The following is a 22,543-nucleotide window of genomic DNA, read 5'->3' on the forward strand; positions in this document are numbered from 1 at the left end:
ATTAAGTTATCCAGCACAATATCCTTGGTGCAACAACATCAACTTTTGCATGGGTAAACACTTATAAGGTTCCAATGGCGAGACCTATTGGCTATGCCAATGCTTGTTTTTTTTTTAGGGGGGGCTGTTTGAGGAGCAGGGGACAAGCCTACTGTGAGGGAGCAGCTCCCCTCAAAAAATAGTCCCTGGTGGATCCCTCTTGGGGATCACCCTCCTGCAGCGATCCCCAAGCAGGTATCCACTAGGGAAAGGTACCATTGTGTAAAGGGAGAATCCCCCCTTTCCAACAATACCTCTCCCGTATGCATTGGTGCTCGGGGGCTGAGATATGCCCCCGAACACCAACGCAGTGAAGGTGAAATTGGCCAAACAGCTCATTTAATTTTCTCTGAAATGTCCGGCAAATAATAATATTTAAAAATGGGGGGAAAAGCCTTGGTTGGTGGCTAGCTCTTCCCCAGCTCCCAAGGATCAATTCAATGAAAGGAAATCCCTCTAGTGCTCGAACCAGATGGATTTCATGCCTCTGGCGCCAGGACGTGCTGGAGCTGTCCTTAGCACCTGAGCACTGGCGAGGCGAACGTCTCCAGTACGTATGTAGCACCCAAGAGATTAACCGAAATAATGGAAAACAAGAAACGAAACAATGAGTGGACTGACTATGTAACTAAGTATTCTCTTTCCCTATGGGTTAAGTCAAGTGATTGTTGGGTTACAGTCTTGTTTTTTTATCAAATACTTGCTACCACTGCTCAGTGTGATTTTCTCTTATTCCCCGATGCAAAAAATACGAATAAAAAACCCAGAAAAAACCCCAAAAAGGAGCAGAAAAATATGCCCAGAAAGTGATTGACCAGGAGCGCGCAATTTGTCACAAGGGCAGGCAGTGATTTAAAAAACATGCTGTCTGGTTCCATAGTTTCCATTTAACTCACTACACAACCACTGGGGTGTCAGTAGTTCTGGTACCAAGTCTGAGGGACAACACTCACCAAGGAAACACAACTGTGCTGTGGAATCTGCCCATATCTTAAATCACAGCCAGCATATTTTGGGCAAAATGGTAAAGCCAGCATTAAGTGTCAAGTCTGCTAGTACCATGGCTAAAACGTTTTCACTGTCCCATGTATAGCGTTGGCAGTAGATGGTTTGTGACTGCCCACTTTAGTGATCACACCATTTTGGAGAGTCTTTGTCAAGGATGTTTTATAGCACTCGTTTAACAGAGCCTGCCTCTAAGCACTACTAATGTTTATAGAAAAGAGAGTGAAGGTGTAAGGACATTGTGAAGCTTAAGTTTCTATTTCAATTCAATAATCAAGTTACTTTCTTTGTATACTTGACTTACCAAAGGTAGTAATAGCAAACGGGGTGCAATACAGGATTAGCAAATCACATATAGCAGAATGCAGTACTGCCAGATCTATGAATCTTCTGGAGACTAGGGGCTTAATTAGATGGCAGTAGGGAATGAAAACCTCAAAATAACTCAATGGCTAACTGTCCAGACCATGTACATGCTTTGCTTCCTCTACATCCCACCTTGCACCCCTCCATCCTGCTGGCATCTATGTGGCCCTCGGTCACACCAAACACAATACTTTTGCGCCATGAGAAAATGTATACGAGTACCCATACCATGGAATGTTCTGTACGGCTGATGGGAGAATGCGATCATGCATGGAATACGGGTGTTTGTTTGCTGGACATAGTCTAGTAGCGGATCATAAATGGAGGGAGAAGGGAGTCATAACATGAGATATCAGGCAGAGGATGAAACCTAAGCACTCAACATGAAATGAACAACTTACCCCCACCTGAATGGCTCGGAACTCCTGTATGAATATACCAACCTCCAAGTACAACAGTTTCCTGTATTGTTTTTCTATATTCTTTTTAGTTTTACCTGTCTGTCCTACACGGGATGCGAGGTGGTAGAAAGGCAGGTGTGAGGAGTTAGGAAGGAGGATTAAACTGGGGAATGCTTGTTACTGTTTGTGCGAATTAATACAAGCTTCTTGGATTAATGTTTGTCACAAAAGACTGAACTCCCAAACAAGCCAGAGCATGGACCATAATAGAAAATAAACCAAAAAGGACTCTAAATGGCTAAAATTGCCCCATGTCCAGCCAGGAGGCAAATTTACCTGGATGAGAAAATATGCCGTCATTTAGTGAAGACAAACTCTGATCATACCTCAGTGAGAACGGGACTGGCAGATGGACTAACCAAATGATGTATTTCTCATTGTATATGCCAGGAAGAGCAGCTTTAATTGTAATCATTGACAGATGGCATGTATGGCCACCACTCGACTAAAACCACAAGCCCAGGTAGTTGCAACTAGAGGATCTCTCAAATGGGCTGTTATTCAGGTGTCTTGACACCACCATCTTGGGTACTGTAATCATACTGACGCATTCATTTGGAAGTATGACTATTTTAGTCAAGGTAACTTTTACCATGAGCTTACCAGTTGTTATTCTAAACATTAAGATTTATCTTGCCCCTACTCTGGGTTATAGGCAGCCCTGATCGTTTAGGCATTTTTTTTGTTGCACGGACCTTAAGTCTCATTCACCGAGAGTGAGATTAAAATATTTGGTGGTCGGGTTGAGGTCTCCCTCAAAGTACACTTTTATAGTAGGAAGGCAGGGTCTTAACACTAAGTCTGGAGCCACTCAAGTAGGATCTATGTTCTTTATTTCAAGTTAGGCCCTTAGATCACGGCCTATTAGCTCCGGCTAGGGCTACATCCTCACTCCAACTGTACAGAAAATATACCTCTTATGACAGTATACTTCTCTTTCTCATTTTCACATCACCATAAACCAGTTTAGTACACTTTCCTAAACAATCATTAAGTTGAATCACTTTTGGCAGGGCACTCCTCTTCTCCACCTTAGCAATACTAGAATAGAGTACTGCACTTACCAAGACACTTGCGCAGTATGCGGTACTCCTATTTCCCACAACTGCACAGATGTTTACACACATCCAGTATATAATACCAAACCACCATGAATCAGGGTACCAAATTCTACTTCCCCAACCTGCCAATCAGACTGGCACACACACCCAAAACAGTTTTGCGTCAACCATGTACACCCAGATTGTATGCCAAACACAACCAATGAGAGGGTTCGTTCTTCCCTATCCTGACATGCAAAATAAAATGATAGAAAGACATCATTTTACAAGTAAACACAAGCAAATCACCAACACATAAGAACTCTAACCACAAATACAATCCCAAACATTTTTAGGAATAACGTTATCTATTTCCAATTCTTAATGCTTGTAGTTCTTCTAAAGTACAAAAACAAAACTATTCTACAAATACCTCATTCAATACAGTTTACATTGTCCGTTTGCCACCCCAAAAGAAATCTCATTTACTCATATTTTCTGAGTACATATATTGTCCTGATGAGAATATGTCTTGTTCATAGATATCGCCTGCACATACAGTCCAACCTCTTCTTTGCAGGTCAGTGGCTTCAGAACCACAAGCAGTCCTATTTCAGTTGAAGAGTAAAATCATATGCATCTATTTTCCTTACTCCCTCTCTGCAGCAATGGGTCACTTTGCCAGTAATCCTGCTTTCCTCCCTATTATGTATAAGGCGCAAGTAGAGCACACTCTCTCAGCAAACCAAGATGCTTCATTGAAAGACCGTAAAAGGGCTGGAATGAGCGTAGAACAGTCAAGATCTGTAGTGCCATACTGGTCTTCTGCCACATTTGTGTGTATAGTTCTGATCCATAATTCCCACCCTGGAGATACCAAACCCTGTGTCCTCTGGTGCCCACAGTAGTCCACGTACTACATGGAAAGATATGGATTCAAGACGGGCATTCAAGTACACACACATAGTGGGACTTTATAGAACCTGTGTCCTCAGTTTAATGGTGCCACAGTAGCTGCAGAGGATGCCACACACTAGCTCTAGGCCATATAATATTCCTTCTGGACATGTGCACCTTACTTCACATACACAATAATCTGACAGGCAATGCTCTTGTAACTGCTGACACCTCAAGCAGCAATACAAATTAAATACCTCCAGTCCCCCCTCCACACTGGGCTCCTTCTGCCCAGAAGCCCATGCGGACACCCCATGCAGGCCTTCGTCTCTCTAAGGAATAGCTCCTCACTTCTGTCAGTCTTCCTCTACCTCAGCACAGATTCTTTTAACAACTCATCACTACAACGTTGTAGTTAGTGGAAAGGTGGTTCGCACACGAGTCTGGAGCCACTCCGGTAGGAGGTATGCTCATTATTTCAAGTTAGGCCCTTAGATTACAGCCATGCTCTTTTCACTCCTGTGAAGCACACTTCCTTTTTCCAGCTCTACTTAACCGCCATACTTCACCCAGCACACCAACATTCCATTTATCATAGCTCCACAACGAATATTCTACTACAGCAAGCTCAGTCAGAACATGCATCACAAATACATCCCTACATCAGTCCCACTCCTTACACACAGAACAGTAACACCACGTCACTATATCATGCCCTTTCTTTACACACACAGAACACAGTACCACCACCACTACACACGCCTAATATCACACATGGAGGGAAGGAACAAAACTGAACTCTACACACAGCTCTATTCAGAGGATTGCTGTGAATATACAAACTCCTGTGAGATGTAAAACCTCAAGAAGTGTTCCCACCTCAAAGAGGTCACCACACAGATCCCTTCACTTTGGTTTTAACCTTTTTATTTGAAATCACAAACCTGGGAGACATACCTAACCAATGTAGTCTCAGTTCTTGGAAGTCCCGGTCACATGTTGTCCACAGCTTTGTAGGTTTATTCCAGGTGCACTAGTCCTGCAATAGCACAGGGTCTAACTGCTGCCTTTTCCGCTAAGGCAAACTCCATTGCTCACTTCTGGGCCTCCAGATTCTGAATACAGCTGATGACACGGTCTCGACTTGGACCCCTAGACTAGTTAGGCCTCCAGCTTTCCCCCCTTCTACTTGACAAGCAGCTTCTATTTGACTGGAAGTATGCTCAAACATTTGATGAAGTGCATTAATCAATCTCAGTTAAGTGTCGTCTCAGCAGGGCCAGAGTTTTCTAGGGGTATTTCACTTAGACCTTTGCTACTGTAGCCTTTTCTGTAGCATTTTAAGCAAAAATGTATTTCTTCTGCCTGACTTGTGAGCCAATACTGGAATTCCGAGAGTTGACAATCCTGCATCTCAAAAGCATCTATGGAGCAACCTGGCTCCCTGAATGTCCCCTAAAATAGCACATACACAGACATTGGTCTCAACTGGCTTCACAATGAACAGCGGGCCTCCAACCATGCTTGGAAGTGGGAGGGATGCCTGATGTTCCAGAGGACCTCACTTGCGGTCTTATGTTCACAACCTCCCAGTGTATTCCTTGACCTCTCTGCAGTCCCTTCACAGCCACTGTGTCAGGACACGGTCCCAGTTCAAATGTGGCCCACCACTGGTCTAGGGCTCCCCCTCAGAACCAGGTCAGCTCAATAAATCCAGAACAAATCTCTGCACCTCCTCAATGCACCAGGAGGAAGCACCATAGGTCCCAATACCATTTTCCTCTACCCGAGGGCCACAGTGGTCACACCTCCAATGGGCACCCTGCCAGGTTTTCAAATTACATGTGGGACATTTCCACAGTTTCAATGTGCCTATAAGTGACATTCCATAGCCAATGTGACACTTCGAGTAACACTTAAGTAACTCACAGAGGCTGGCACTGCATCTTAAAAATGTGTGCTCATAACACACAGGTAAATGTGTTATGTGACACAGTGAAGTATGCATCATTTAGCACATGGAACTTGAGTTTCAATAGAACACAGAAATGTCATCATATGACAGGGAAACGTGTTATCAATACAATCGTCATGAACTGATAATCCTATGGCATATGTATTTGTAGCATCGCAGGGCACAAGGAAATATTACAGCATGAAACAAACATGACATCACAAGGCATCATACTGGTCACCCAACCTGCATTTGGCGAGAATCTTTTTTTTTCTTCCTTCTATTGAACTGCCTGACGTGTGTGCGGCATGGAATGTATGATCATATTCGACAGGGTACATCAAAACAAAAAACTGGGCCAGATATTACCCAAAGAAGATCTTCTCAGGACTGTAATTTAAAAGTGACTATGTACATAGACCAGATGACAGCAAATTCCGACCAAGGGCTATAATACCATAAAACCAGCAGCAGTGAGTTACCCAGTTAGCAAACAAGTATTAGATTCGTGTTTTTTTTTGCTAATCACATAATACAAATGGGAAGCACTTTTTGTGACCCAATTGCATATTTTGGAACACAGACATGGTTGGAATTTCACATGGATGAAATGTCAGCTTGTGCCTTGGACCGTGCTGAAGGGCGTCTTCATCTTAGCACCCGTGTGCTGGCTCGTTTAAATCCCTTTCTTTCTCCATCAATGGCATAATTGAACTACGGGTCACAAACTAAAATATATATATATTTCAGTTTACAGTGCACATGCCACATTGCAATACTGTGTGACATGACATGTGAAATATTCAACCATTTCCTCTTCTCTTCAAGGGGCTATTCAGAGAGAATTCATGTCTGTTGCGGTCTCTGTATTACCAAAAGACAAGGACTGCGTGCGCGACAAGCAAAGCTTTTATTGTACTGCTCATGTTTACCTACTACCTTTGAGCCCAATGGAGGTTCTAAATGACAATATGCTGCCTGCAAGGCACATTTTTAACAGCAGATGTAGCACTCACTGTGACACAGAGAAAGTACTAACTACTTGCTGCAGCCATGCCGTACCATTCAGAGGTGCAGAAGCAAAGCCTTTTAGTATTGCCAGGGCTGCTACTCTCAGCTGAGAGAAGAACTCACCACCAGTGTGCACACTTGATCTAGGAGACAGGGGTGGGCCAAGGCTGCCATGGCACTATGTCAGACTACATCCTGGGTGAGGTATCGTACGTAACAGTGGCAGTATGCACCAATCAGCTCAACTGCTGTTTAGGAGCTTTTAGAGTTGTACAGATGTGACAATTTTAATGATCCAATGGCTGTGCCAGTCATTAGCAAATCCATGACTTCATACAACACCGTGCAGCATAACTGTATGAGGGTCCGGATGTCAAAAGGACTGTCTTACAACCATGTGATCTGTTGTAATGCGATATCTTGTATTGTGTAACTTACAGCATGTTGAACTGCAATAGTTCTGTTGGAATCTTTTAAACGGATTGATTCGAGCTTAGGCATTTACTCTGTGGCTGGTGAAGGGAGGATCATGCTGTACCTGGCATTGCTAATTAAAGGTTTCTACATCGTTTCTTGCGACACGGTGTTTTCATCAAAACATCATTGGCGGCTATCACAAGCCACACTGGGAGACACCACAAGCCAGAGAGCATTGTGACCAGGTGTCGGAGTCCTTAAGACGGGACGGGCTACACGTGGCACCGCTAAGCGTGCGGAGTGGTTTCTTGCCAACCACAAGCAAACATTGTCCAACGTCGCTCAACAACATCCGATGAAGAAAGGACACCCATGGTGGGGAGATAAGCCTGTAAGTAGCCTTCAAACCAGCTCTAACGCATTCATGGCTCGGTCAGCTCAAGCGCTGTCTGCAAACCTGTTCAGCGTGTTCACCTGTGCGTGCTCCTGGTGTGCAGAGCGTTGCACTCTACAGGGGGCTGGCAATTGTATTTCCCCAATTTCACCAACGTGCAGCTCCTCACATGTGGGGTTCAATTGACTTTTCAGCATAGCTGTTTCCTCTCTCTCCTGCCCTGCTGCTTTCCTTCGCGGTGCACAGGCAGGGAAACGATCAAGTCACAGCCCACAAGACTATTAGAGGAATTCCTCTCTGCAACAGCACAGCTCAGGCTTGTAGAAAGAGTTAACCTGTTGTAAGCAGGCAAGCAGATATACTTTATTTATTTATAGTCAGTGAGTTGGGGATATAAAATGGCTATTTCTATAGTAATTCCACCAGCATTTTAAGCATATTATGGGCAATCATCTATCCAATGGGAAGAGTGGACAGACCTTTTTGATTATTATGTAATAGCTCTAGATGATCTGGAGTTTGCCCCCGAAAGGAAGAAGACATTGTTATTAGGCATCATAGGTAAAGAAGCTCACCGCATATTTAAGTACTTACCTCAAATGCTTGGCAATGACAATCAACCAATAGAGAACGTGTATAAAGAGGCCAAGCTGCGTCTAGAGAAAAGATTTGCTAAAGAAGAAAATATTGTGCTGTCTCTGTACAAGTTTTATAGTAGGCCACAGAAACCAGGCGATTCTTTGGAGGACTTTGTTTCGGTGAACTGTCAGTCAAATATACATTGTGTCAAATTAGAGGCCAACTTATTATTCAGTGTCATAGCAAAAAAACGTAACGCCTATGGACTGCCAAGAACCTGTCACTGAAAGATGCAAATAGCATTGCTAAAATAGTAACAGATTCCGAACAATGCATGAAGGAAATAAGCAAGAAAGCATTAGTGGAGGGGGCGTGGCTAGCAGCCCGAGGAAATGGCTGCTGCCTAGAGAGGCTCCGTGACCCACCCGACATCCCCGCAGATCCGTTCAACAGTCAGTTGGTGCAAACACCGGCAAAGTAGTGGGCAGCGCGTCGTAAGTGGCCGGCCATTGGACGCGGCTGCCGTTGATCTTGAAAGTGAAATCCGGCAAGCCTACGTAGAGACACGGCCTACGACCTGCCCGGCAGCCGGGCCTTGAGTACGACAGCAGCAGTGGGGGCAATGGATTTCGTGCCCGAGGGCAAATTCAAAAGTCGCTTGCAGCAGAGACTTGCCAGTGAACGTCAGCGACGATCCAGACACACCTGAGAGGCTTTGCAGCACAAGTATCCTGCTTGACCGGAGTCCCGACCACGGCCGCTGCCGCGTGGTGAGGAAGCAGTGCTACCTGGGCAGGGGGACGAGGCCTGAGGTGGTGGCGTATCGGCAAGAATAAAGGTCAGTGACTACCTTACAGTGCATGCAGGGCATCGCAAAGCGACCGGACAAATTCGCCAACTGCGAGCGGTCTGAAGCCAGATTCCGGAGCCCCCCCCCCGCAAGGAGCGCAGAACCGCCATGATCAGGCCCCAACCAGGCACATCAGGGAGAAAGATCTGGCCTCTAAACAAATAAAGTGATACAGTACCCGTAGCGCCCTCAATAACCAGCATGCGCAGGCCCCCACGAAGCCGGCTATGAGACAGTGACCCAAGAAACACGGCGGTCCCGGAGACGTAGAGGTGAAACGCACACACACACACTCCATAAGACCAACTGCAGACCAAAGAGCCAGAGTTCCCCAAAGATCCCCCTGCACCTGAGATAATGGAGGCACATTCCACTGACGAGCCCCCCCCCCCCCTTTTTCTCCACCACTGAACACTGTATGCAACTTAAGCTCCTGTTCACTACCGGGCTCCCGCGGAGGAGCGAACACCACCATATAAAGGAGGCAAGGAAACACGAGGGTAAATCTAGCTGCACCCGGGCCTCGGAACGCTCCCTAGGGGTGGCTGGACACAACTCTCTGTCCAGGGGCTCAGGGCGCATGGTGGCACAGATTGACACGCCCCCGCCTGACCTCCCCCAGTAACAGCAGCTGAACTCGGGACAAACTGGTAGAGGTGGGGAACCCGAAAGGCTGCGTGTGGCTGACTGCCGCACGGACAGGCAACGGTGAGTACCACCTTCTGCCCCCTTCGCCATACTACAAAGACACTCGGGGGCGGACTACAGCGATGGGGGGGGGGGTGGGCGGGGGAGGGGGGGGAGGGGCCAGCGAAGCACCTACCGAACCAAGTTAGACAAATATGCCTGCGCCAAAGGTCAGCTGGAACACCCAGACTGCGATACTACCCGAGTAGAGAACCCCACTACCTCGGAGCTGTCGGAGGTTACGCTGCAGGACATTATGACCACGCTGAACAATGTCCATACCTCCTTAGACTCCCGCATAGGATCAGTCTCCGTGGAGCTCGCCCGAATCGGGTGGATTTAAAGAAAATTACCACAAGAGTGAAGGAGGTCGAAGCAATAACGGCAACCCTCTCCAAAGACTCGACGGACCTTCAGCGCCGGGTACGTCAACTAGAAGCAGACAGCAAGCTCATGGCCGCCAAGCTCGACGCTCAGGAAGGCCGGTAGCGGCGCAATAATGCGAGAATTACTGGAGTGATTGAGGGGACTGGACCCATTTATTGAAGACCTCATCAAGAATCAATTGCAAACACGAGGGCTGTCCAGCTATTTCTCGGTGGAAAGAGCCCACCGAGTTCCAGGTGGCAGACCCAGACTCGTGGCCCCCCCCCCCCCACAGGCCGATACTTGCTCGAATTTTCAATTCCAACAATCGCGATGTGATCCTCCAAACAGCAAGAATCACCCCCCCATTGCGTCTTTAACACAGCACTGTGACTTTCTTTCCGGACTACACGGCGGCTATAACCAAACATCGCTGCAGCTTCCTCGAAGTAAACAAGCATTGGCATAGCCAATAGGTCTCGCCTTTGGGACCTTATAAGTGTTTAGCCATGCAACAGTTGCATAACTAAATAGTTATAAGGTCCCAAAAGCGAGACCTATTGGCTATGCAAAGTGGCCGTGCGGCCGCGGAAGTAAAAGTGATCGCGAGCACGATCAAACTTCAAAGCGGCCGTGCGGCCGCTAAAGTGAAAGTAATCGCGGTAAAGCGTGGCGCGCGCGCCCGCGCACCTGCACTGTAGCTCCAGGCTGGCCTGGTAGCACTTTTTGGAGCCCTCTCAATAAGTCTCGCCAGACCAGCGCATGCGCTGGGTCAGGCAAAACCTAAATAGGTGCTGATAAATCGTGAACTCAAGTACTCCATGCTATTACCGGCGAAACAGAGTAGAGGCCAAGGGGAAGACCTGGTTCTTTACAACGCCTGAGGAGGCTCAAGAATGGTTGGAAGGATGGCGCCAAGCCACAAGCTCTGGGAGATCGGGCAGGAAATGTAATCAGCACACGCCAGGCGGAACATTAATGGAGCTGAAAGAGACTAGATCAACGGAGGGATCGGCGGTGGCACGAGGCGATGAGTGAAGACTCTGTTGGCTGCTAAGCCTCAGACTTGGAGTAAAGGTGCACCGACATGTCAAGCAAAGGCGCGACTATGGTGCATGGAGCTACCGTGATGGCCCACCTCTAATTTGGGACTTCAGCTTGGGAACGGTAAAATGCATGAAATAGTCGAACCGGCAGGGACGAGCAGAACTGAGTGGTAAACTAATATACACAGAGACTTACTTTGTACTGTCTGCACTACAGTTCTGTAATGTGCACTAACGATGAATAGCCAGCACACTATTTTGTAAGTAATAGGGATATACTGAGGGGGTCACTGAACTACTCCCCCCCCCCCCCACACAGGTACTAGGGTATGGGATACAAGCACTCTGCGCAGTTGGGGTGGTGGGTAGTTCTTAGTCAGTCATGCAGGGAGGCAGGTGGGTAACGTTACACGTTTTATATCTTATTTGTTTTACATGTTTGAAACAAGATCACAATGCGAATTCAATGCTTCCACACACCTCAAACGAGATATCCTGTTTGCTTTCTATCGATAATCCTGATATATGACACATGATGTAACATCGACCAATACAGACATCACGCCGCCACTGACTCGCACTACTGACGGCCCGCCACTCACCATTCTCTAGTGGAATGTTAACAGCCGTTGTGACAAAATAAAGAGAGGGTTAGTCCTGCAATATCTTAAACGTCGGGCACCAGTGGTGGCCCGGATACAAGAATAGCACTTAGTGGGTTCGGCATGTAAGGCCCTGGACCGGTGGGGTTACCGAATGGTGGCACATTCAGAGTTCAGTTCGGGGTCACGAGGGATGGGTATCCTGGTTCGAAATTAATTCCCGATAATCACCAAAGGACATGGACAGACTACCAGGTACGATTCACGGCTATGTCCTGTCAATGGGAAGGATGCGCGTACAATATAGTCTCAATATATATTCCGCCGGCACTGCACTCTGTGGCATTCCCGGCCCTCAGCGCCTTCTAACTTGCACTTCCGCAAGGTGTACTTCTAATAGGGGGGAACTTCAACACAGCATTAGACGACGCTCTAGACCGTAAGCCCCCTAGAACCCAACACAGTACACACACCCGGTTCGTGGAATTCCTAGACGCACTTGGCCTCATAGATGTGTGGCGCATATGATTTCCACAGGATCGGCAATACACCTTTTTTTACGGAGCGCATAATAGCCTCTCGAAAATAGACTACATAATCAGATCGTGAGACGGGTGCGGGAAGCTGGAGGGGGGTAATGCATTTACCTAGAGGCAATTCCAATCACTCCCCTTTTCTTGTCCACTACGTGTCACATATCCCAGGACAACCTCGAATATTCCCAATATATCCTGGTTTTCTTAAGAACCACAGGATCTGGAAGGGCCTAACCAAAACTGCACAACAGTATTTCAAGGAAAACAAACGCTTGGTAGCCTCTCCGACAACACTGTGGGAAGCATACAAGACGGTACTGCGGGGCCAAGCAATTTTGATAATTGTGGGGCATAAAAAAGAAAAACGAAAACAGGCGGAGGCCCTCGAACAGGAAGTAAAACAGGCAGAGGCCACGCATTCACAGGATCCCACTGGCCCCAATACACACAAGCTGCATTAGAAAAGACAGGAATATAGAGAATACATGTGGGAAGATGCAAAAACCAAACTCGTAACCACACAGCATAAGGTGTATGAAGTTGGGGACAAAGCATGCAAGCTCTTGGCTTGGCTGGAGAAGCGAGAAAGAGCTAGCCGCTGGGAGGCACAACTATAATTGACCACAAATGACACCACAACAGACCCCCAACAGATAGTTAATACACTGGCCCTCCACTACGAAAAGGTATACACTCCAACAGCTACAGCCACGCCTGGAGGCGGCTCTGGAATTAATCAAGATATTCAAATGTCCACGCTTACTCCGGACGACATTCAGGCACTGGAGGCAGATTTAACAGCTGAAGAATTGGCGTTGGCCATAGGCAACATTCAATCGGGGAAGGCTCTGGGGCCCAACAGTATACCTATTGAACTGTACAAAAAAGCGGCAGATAAACTCCCACCACATTTGCTCAACATGTATATGGCTAGTCTAGTTGCAGGAGAACTCCCCAGAGACCAGCGATTGGCGACAATAGTCGCTATACACAAGCCGGGTAAGCCGGCGCATGAATGTACATCTTACCGGCCAATATCACTGCTTAATGCAGAGGCCAAAATACTGGCTAAAACATTGGCGGCTAGATTGCAACTCCACCTCACAAAATTAGTGCATCAAGACCAGTCCAGGTTTCATGACCAGCCGAAACACAGCACTAAATTTGAGAGGCCTACATGGCGTAATGGCCCAGATACACACCATCCAAGAGCACGCTGTCATCCTATCCCTAGACGCTCCTATGGCCTTCGATATGGTCGAGTGGCCTTTCCTCTTCGCCGTTCCTAGGCTTATGGGCTTTGGCCCCAAGTTTCGTGCCTGGGTCCAGCTAATTTTATACTGAACCTCTGGCACACGTAGTAACCAACGTCTGAATTTCGGCAGACTTCACTCTGGGACGTGGCACACGACAAGGGTGCCCTTTGTCGCCACTTCTATTCGCCCTGGTACTGGAGCCGCTGGCGGCCTGGATAAGAAGGGATCCGGTCTCATGTGGGCTTCGCTGGACGGCAGGCTGGGAGGACCGCATCTCCCTCTATGCAGAAGATATCCTGCTCTACATAGCATCTCCCAGGCGCTCGCTCTCCAGACTTCTGGATATATGTGAGGTATATGGTAGATTCTCCAGTTACACTATTAACTGGGCCAAATTCCTCTATATGTACTAAGCGGTGCCACACTGTGGCTCCCGGCAGGCTGTACGATACAGGTTGTAGAGGGGAGTTTTAAATACCTGGGACTCCATATCACACCGCAACCCATGGAATTTATGGGGAAAAAAACCTTAGGGAACCCTTACAAAGGCTCCGCCGCAAAACCAAACATTGGCAAGCCCTACTTCTGACACTCTGGGGAAGAGCGGCACTATTTAAGATCATGGCGCTCCCTAGATTCCTCTACGCCCTGCAGAACACCCCGTTCCTGGTTCCTCCCACCTACTTTAAGGCAATTGAAGCGAAAGTAAGTAACCTCCTATGGGACGGAAAACCAGCCCATATAGCCATGCACAAATTGGTTAGGGGGTGGTATGATGGTGGAATTACCCTCCCCAATATACAATCATACTATTGGGCCTCCCAACTGATCGTGAATAATCAATGGCTACACGCACCTCAAATGGAGCCTGAGTTCTGTGTGGATAGGCATGTTCTGGGAGAGGAGGGGGGAGGGGGGGGTCAGAGGGCGCTCTATAATAAGTCCAGGAAACACACCCTTATGGGGCCCACGGCACACACAGTACAAATATGGTATACCGCACACAGAAAGCTAGGCTGGGATGGAATTATAACACAATTGACTCCGCTCTGGGAAACCCAAAGGCTTTAGCGGTAGTGAGGGCTTCAAACAATGGGACCTAATCAGGAATCTCAAGAGTAGGAGATCTCTGGTGTAAGGGAGAGGTCATTACATTTACCCAGCTCCAAGATAAGTACGAAATGGCACCCACAGAAATTTTCCGCTACACTCAGATCAAACATGCTCTCAAAGCGGCCGTCCCGCCAGGTACCGTGCTCCCAGAGGCTTCCCCGTTGGAGGACAGGCTCCTTATGGACCACATGGACAAGAAAACCATTTACCTAACCTATTGTAAGATTATTAACAACCAACCAGACCCCACACAAACTCTTAGAGAAAAATGGCAGGCTGATGTAAGTGAGCTAGATGAGACGGATTGTCAGGAGGCACTCTCGTCCCCCAGGGAGGTGGCGATACCCTCCAATTTAAAGCTAGTGCAGCTCAAAATACTTCACCGAATCTACTACATGAGACTAACAATGCACAGGATGGGGAAGGCCCCCGACCCACTTTGTTTGCAACGGTGTGGGGGGTTGGCACTTTCCATCATACGCTGTGGGAGTGCCCAAAGATCGTGACATACTGGGGGTCACTTATGCATACCATCTCCCAAGTTAGCGGGGACACAGTAATGCCGGAGCCCAAGCGGTGTCCCCTTAATATCTGGGAGCCTACAGATCTTAACCACACAGCACAAGACTGGGCAACATTAGGTATGATGTTTACAAAAAGTAATATCGCAATGCACTGGGGAACGCAGGCGACTTCCACACATCGCGAATGGTGTAATGATATGGATGGAGCAATGGTGGCAGAGAAGGCAGTATATATACACAGGGGGTGCCAGAAGAAATGGAAGCGGTGTGGGGAAAGTGGAACAATTTCAGGGGAAACATCTGTGCACCACCTCCGGAAGAGTCAGCAACGGACATTAGTGATTAAAACACGATAAGATGTTACACGCCTCAATGTAAATTCAATGCAAGGATTTTATATATCTCAGAGAGGAGCAGATTGTGTTGTGAAGCAGATTTATATCAGTTTTACTCTGTGAGCAACATGTACATTTACGCATATGCATAATAAAATATTTTTTTTTTAAAAGAAAGCATTAGTGGGCACAGAATGAGAAGTTACCGCATTGGGTAATAAAGAGGCAGGAAACGTAGGAACAATCAACAAGTACAACTCCAAGTCTCAGAAAGTATCTAAGCCTAAAGGGTGCTCGAGGTATGGAACTGTAGTACATTCCAGTGACTCTAAGTGGTGCTTTGCGTCCAACAAGTAATGCAGGAAATGTGGGCACAAAGGATATTATGCTCACATGTGCAAAGTCAAAAATAAATCCTATGCAGCAGTACAGAAGGAATGGGCTGGGAGGACAGCATCGAGGACTGGGTGTTGATTGTTCATCCTGAAAAAGGAAACTATCAAGAGTCAGATCAAAAGCATCTTTTGTGATTTTGGGAAAAGATGAGGAGTTAATGGTAGACTCTGATCCACTTTACACCATTGTGCTGAAAAAGATGTGAAAGGAGTGGCCAGGTGTTGCTTTGTTGCCTAAAGTCATCAATCCGAGAGGATAAGAGGGGGGGGGGGGGGGGTGAAATAGATGTGTCGGGGTACTTCAGCTCACCCACTGAATTTAAGTCACAACGGATTGAAGGGAAGGTCTACGTGGCTTAAAATGGACCGCCGATTTAGGATGGGTGCCTCAGCATAACTTACACATTGTGATTGATCCTTGATGTTTTTAACAAGAAGCTGGGGATAATGAAGGGCTATGTTCACAGGATGGTGTTGGAGAAAGGTACTGTCCCTGTGAAACAAGCTGAGGAGAGTGCCAGTGGTAATAAGGGGAGAAGTGGAAACAAATGATAGATGACATGATAAAAGAAGGAGTCATAGATCCAGTTGAAGCCTCTGTTTGCGTCTGTCCAGGAGTCATAACCAAGAAAAGTGACGATAGGCTCAGATTCTGTATGGCCTTATGCAGCCGAAACCATCATGTAGTGACAAAAACGTTGCCACTCCCTAATATTAATGAGTTGCCGTTGCTACTCAAGGGTGGTAGGTACTTTTCTGAACTGGACTTGAAAAGTGCTTACCAGCAGATCAGGCTTCATGAGGAATCTAGAAGTCCTACAGCATTTGTCACGATGGAGGGCACGTTCCAGTTTACGAGGATGCCGTTCAGGTTATCCTCGTCTGGGAGCGTTTTGCAGCAGATAATGTAGGAAATGTTCAAAGGATTAGAAAACGCGACGTACATTCAGGATGGCATCCCGGCCTTTGGAGAAACTGTGCAAGAACACAACAATGCACGGACGGAAGTTTTAGCCAGATTAAGGGAGGCAGGTCTCACTTTGACGAGGGACAAATTCAAGTTTCTGGTAGAGGAAATTGATTATCTTGGGCATACCACCTCGGGTGAGGAGGTCAAACTCAAGGAAGATTTGATGAAAGCTATCAGATCTGCATCTGTGCCCTGTGATAAAGATCAATTACGATTCTTTGTGGGTCTGAATGAATATTATTCCAAATGTGTCAGCAATTCTGCTGAAAAGACTGAAGGATTAAGAATGTTGTTGTGAAAGGGATGTACATTCAATTGGGGAGATATTCAACAGGAGGCTTTTGTTGTTGTGAGAATAGAGGGGTTTGAGGCAGGGATTCTGGTACCTTATAACACACAGCTCAGACCTATTTTAACAATGGAAACATGCGCTTATGGAGTTGGAGCTGTACTGTCCCAGAAGGATGGGGTCAAGGAAAAAACTGTGGCCTTTGCCTCGTGCTACTTAGCGAAGAGCGAACATAACTATTCCGTGATAAAGCGTGAGGCCCTAGTCGGTGGAACATTTCAGAACCTTCTTGCAGGCTTGAATTTTTGCATCCACACAGACCATAAGCCTCTCATCAAGGTGTTGAGCCCGGGAGGAGCTGGCAAGGGGACTCCTAGGCTGGCGAGGTTAGTCGCCAGATTGCAAGAATATCGTTACATGGTTGAAACACAGCAGGCTGGAAAAACGAGCAAGCGTACCGACTCTCATGCTTGTCCTTGGATTGGACAAAGGTTGACAGACTGAACATTTTGACAAAAGAGTAGATGGGAGCTGTGGTGTAATTGTGTGATGTCGAAGAACGTGTGCAAGGAACATTTACAGCGGAAGAATGGAGCAGGATCATGGAATGTGATGGGGTTCTTAAAGGGCTTGAACAAATGGTGTGGAGTACAGGATATATAGAAAGTACTGCGGCTCCTTCTGTAAGAACGTTTGTAAAGATCTTAGATGAGTTGACCCTTGCTGACATGGGGGTCATTATAAGGAATGATAAGTTTGTGCCACCTGATGGGCTGAATGGAAGGATTATAAATCTAGCTCATGAGGGACACTTGAGGCAAACTATGACAATAACAAAAAAGAGTGCGAGAGAATCTTGGGTGGAGATATGCAGAGTATGTAAAAAAGTGAGAAAAGACTAAAGATTGGCCTTCAGTCTGTAAGGGGATATACTGAAGACCCTGGCACACCATGGAATACAGTGTACTTGGATTTCACTGGACCCATGCATGGGATGAGGGACAACATGAAAAATGCTATGGTAATTGTGGATGTACATTCCAAGTGGTTGGTTGTGAAATTTAGGACTGAAGTGACCACGAGAAGTACCATTGAGACTTTTAAAGGGGTGTTCTTGGAGGAAGGAAGGGTTTACTCTTATTTTGATTACACATAATGGGACACAACTAATGTCACATGAAATGGAGGCGTTTCTAGATAACTATGGAATAAAACACCATTGCACTGAATTGTACAACTGCCAAGGCAATGGTATAGTAGAACGGCCAACCGCTTGGTGAAGAGCAGAAAATCGATGACCAGTCAAAGGGGAAAGATATTAAGGTGATGGTTAATGACATGATTTGGGCCTATGGCACCACAGCACAATGTGTGACCAGTGTTTCTCCATGTGAAAAAATGCATGAGAGAAGCCAAAGCACTAAGTTGACTGTGGCGTGGTTGAGCTTTAGCAGCCATGATAAGAAAGTGAGGGGGGGGGTGAGGCAAAATTGTGGTAAGAACTGGCAAAAGAGTAAGAGCTGGCGACTGGGTCAAAATAACGCATGGAAGACTATGTAAAAGATTAGCCAAATTATGGGGTCTGTTCAGGGTAAGGGAGATGTTTGACAGCTTTGTGGAGTTGGAGAAAGGTAGCATGTGTAATAAGTACAGCGTGGCCTTATACCTAAGTGGAGGCACTTAACAGAACTGAGGAAAAATCCCAAGGGGATTTTACAGTTTTATGTTGATGGATGATGAAGAGTTGCTCAGGGATATGGAGTTGGTCTGAGAGGTCATTGTGAGAATGATAGAGGGGATGGCAAGGAGCGGCAATGTAACATTGATTAGCCTCCGGTATGGATGAGAGAAGCACGGAATCCCAGAATTCACAGACCTCCTTACTATTTGGAGGATTATGTGCATATTTTGTGAATCATTTGTTTTTGTATGTTTACAAAGTATTACTCAAAAATGTTTTACCACCTCATTTTGCTTGAGGTTCTTGTGCAAATTGATTTAATCCCATGTTACTTTTGGTTTTAGTTCACCGCTTTAATGTGTTTTTCTTCTTTATTTTGTTTGGTGTGGAGTAGAAAAGGAAGTGATGTGTTATAATGTGATATATTGTATTAGGCTTTAACTTATTGAATGTTTAACTCCAATAGTTCTATTGGAATCTTTTTAAGGGATTGATTCGAGCTTCAGCAGTTACTATGTGGCTGGCAAGGGACGATCACGCTGTATCTGGCATCGCTAAAGTTTTCTACACTGTTTCTTGTGGCCCAGTATCTTCCTCATAACATGATCCTAAAAACAACCCTAGTCCTCGGCAGGGTGTGTCATGACCAGTATCCATGCCAACTTGCAGCAGACTTCCAGCTCTCCTCAACCCTGGGATAAGAGTGACATTATATTTGAGTGCGCTGATGCGGGGCACAAGCATAAAATGCTTTAGTGTAACCCACAATACTTGGCAGAGCTGAATGTGGCAGAGAGACTGCTCTCCATACGATGCCAAGATGCCTCGAGCGGGGAAATCTGTACCGCATGAGGCACACCAAATGTTTGCCTCTCATCCAGGTACTCTGTTCACTTGACTTTGCTGGTGCCCTCCTGAGAGGTGCTCTAGCTGGAGGACCAAGACGACTCAGCCATAGGGTACCATCTCACTGAAGAGTATTAAGAACACTCTCTTGAGTCCTCAACTTTTTACATACAAATCATTAATTTCAGGAGAGTTAGTCCTATTAGTGCAATGGGTGCAAAACAAGGCTACAACCAGGGTACAAGTCGGGGGTACATGCAGGTACACAGCGTCCATCCATTCTTTTCACAGGGTGGACGCCGTCCCCTCTTCCAAGAAGTTGGGCCCCACAGAAATATGCTGAATGTTTCCCGGTGTAATTTTCAGACACCAGGACACGTTCAGCAGCGCCTGCACATTGTCTGTTTTCGATTCCCAGCAGCAACGTGCAGGCGGGGATGGAGCTTTTTTTTTTTTTTTACCTCCAGCTGGACCGAAGTTAAGGGCCCATCAGGCCTCCTTTTGTTTGAATATCCTGCTGGAGGTGGCCTGGAACCTCACACTTAAATGTAAATGGTTATCTCTACACAAGTACTTAAGAGAGGCAGCTTTTGCCTTTGCTCAGTCCCTGTATATAATAGAGGCATGCACTGTAAGAATGTCAGCTGAGTTTGTCTGTCCCAGTATTTACACAAATAATAATTTCAGTAGCACGATTTTATTTCTTTTATAGCGCTATGCAACCCAATGCAGGGTGTCAGAGCTCTTTACTTAACATACACATTATACATTTACAATAAATCATGTACATGTGTAAATAAATGTACAAGATGATTTACATGAGACAGTGAGGGTTACAAGGTGTAGGAGTCACATGTCCTTCATACCTCAATGTGGTCTTTTAGAAGGATTACAATACGTGAACTGTAGGTAACAAAAGGATCTCGGTGTTAAAAGCAGTAACCCACTTTACTATCTACATAAAACAAAATCTGTCATTTGCGTGTTAGATGATGTGCTTTAAAAGAGACACATTTACCTTCTCTACTACTTTGATTCAAATCTGGGACTTCACAAAACACAGATCTATCCAGCAAGTGCATTAACTACCAGAGTTCTCTCACCATTATTACTATTCCTTGAGTTTTACTGGGCATCTTCACAGCAGATGCCTTAACCTAATCAAATATTTTAAATGTAGACTGTGCAACCAATTAAGCATAACAGATCTACTACCATGCTTCACATAGTTGCTAATTTCTTTGTGGCAGGGTTTAAAAAAAAAAAAACATTTGTTGAGGCCCAGATTTTGCATCTGGATTGAGCCATTTTGGCACAATCCCAACGCCAAATCTCATGTGTTAAATCTCATAATGCGCTTAAATGTACTCATGATATACCTGATAAACATGTGTGAGGTCATAATATCTGAGGTCATTACTTGTGATGTCATGACGCGTGACATCACAGGAAGTGACATCATGCACTGTGATGGCACGCATCATGATTTTACTAGCATATAGCCTAACATGGTTAGTCCCCCCACTTCTTTTTGTAGGACTTGTGCCCTGGCTACAACAATTAGAATGCATTTGGCTGCCACACAAAAGTACAAGGCTAGAACTAGAACAGTGTATTTAATGACCTAGCCACCCTAACCAACCTTCGGGCCCAGCAGGCACCTCACCCCAAGATTGCTTAATTTACTGGTAGGAATCGCAAGTCACCGTACTGTTTCACTACTTTATATAATCCACGAGTCATTCTTAAAGTCATTCAGCTCATGTTAACATTTATTTAGATTCGTTTAACATTACTTTTGTTGTCAGCGAATTCGGTGGATATGTGGCATCGCTTTCTGTGATATCATGAAATACACTATTAGGTTCTCAATCCCAAGAATGTTCTAAACTTGAGTGCTTTACCTTTGAGATGGAAAATGTGGTCACCCGTAAAGTAGCCTGCCCGCACAGCAGTTCACTCTCGGACCACACACCCGGCCCTCTAGAGAGCTCCACCAACCCTCTCACTTATCTGCGACCGTGTGTGTTACCTGTGTAGCCAGCTGGAGCAGGTAACTGCACGGCAGCGGTATCCACTTTGCCTTCACTTGCACGGTGGAGTTTCCTGGGCGGCGCCATCTTGCTTAAGAAACAGTACTGCGTCGGTGTGCAAAATCAGAGCAAAAGGGGAGGGAATTCGCCATATTGGTACGATGTGACTGGGACGCCACTACGCTTGCTCGAATCGCCGTCGCGGAATACAGCCTGTCGGGACTTGTAGTTTATCATAGTTGTGTTTTAATTGTATTCGCATCTTTTTTCCTTTAGGATTTATTGTTCAAAGTGAGATAGCAACAGACAGCTACTACGGAAAGGATGCTGCCAAAAGTGAAAAGTAGAAGTACCAAGAGACCCGCTTAGACCGGCTTGGTCTTTCACCACAAGCAAAAGGTCCGCTTGGGGGCCATCTTTGAATAGATTTGATCAAAGTTTGTCACCTGCTGCAGCCAGAAAAATTTACGAATCTAATCATTCGTAATATTTATTACAAATTAAAACATGCTTCTATGGCATGCAGACAATGTCCTGGAAAATCAAAACGCAGAGGCCATTTATTCGGTCGCCTTTTGCCTGTACATTAGGAAGAGTAACTTCTGTAGAATGACATAAGGCATGTCTGGGTGTTATGATATTCCTATTTTTTTGCCCTGAACAACGCCCTCACGGCAGTGCTTTCTGCCATTCAAAATAACTATTTTTCAACTCTTTCTAAAAAACTTGGGGAATTTCTAACTTTCCCCAAAAATATTCCAGGACTGGAGTTGTAATAACAAATAAGCCTCCAGGAATTTTTGGAGGAATGTTGCTCTTAACCAGACATGCCAACATTTTAGGGGCGGATG

General features: G+C 46.0%; 1 protein-coding gene across 1 annotated transcript in view; it reads right to left on the reverse strand.

Moving 5' to 3' along the window:
* Positions 1-21,890, reverse strand: part of RRP7A (ribosomal RNA processing 7 homolog A) — a 72,221-nt gene extending 50,331 nt beyond the window's left edge. The window contains exon 1 of the mRNA XM_085600066.1: positions 21,692-21,890. Coding sequence (XP_085456192.1) covers positions 21,692-21,779 — 88 coding nt within the window. The 5' untranslated portion in view covers positions 21,780-21,890. The remainder of the gene's footprint in view (positions 1-21,691) is intronic.
* Positions 21,891-22,543: the final 653 nt, after the last annotated feature.

The sequence above is a fragment of the Triturus cristatus genome, chromosome 4_2 (genome assembly GCF_964204655.1).
Source record: "Triturus cristatus chromosome 4_2, aTriCri1.1, whole genome shotgun sequence".
NCBI lineage: Eukaryota > Metazoa > Chordata > Amphibia > Caudata > Salamandridae > Triturus > Triturus cristatus.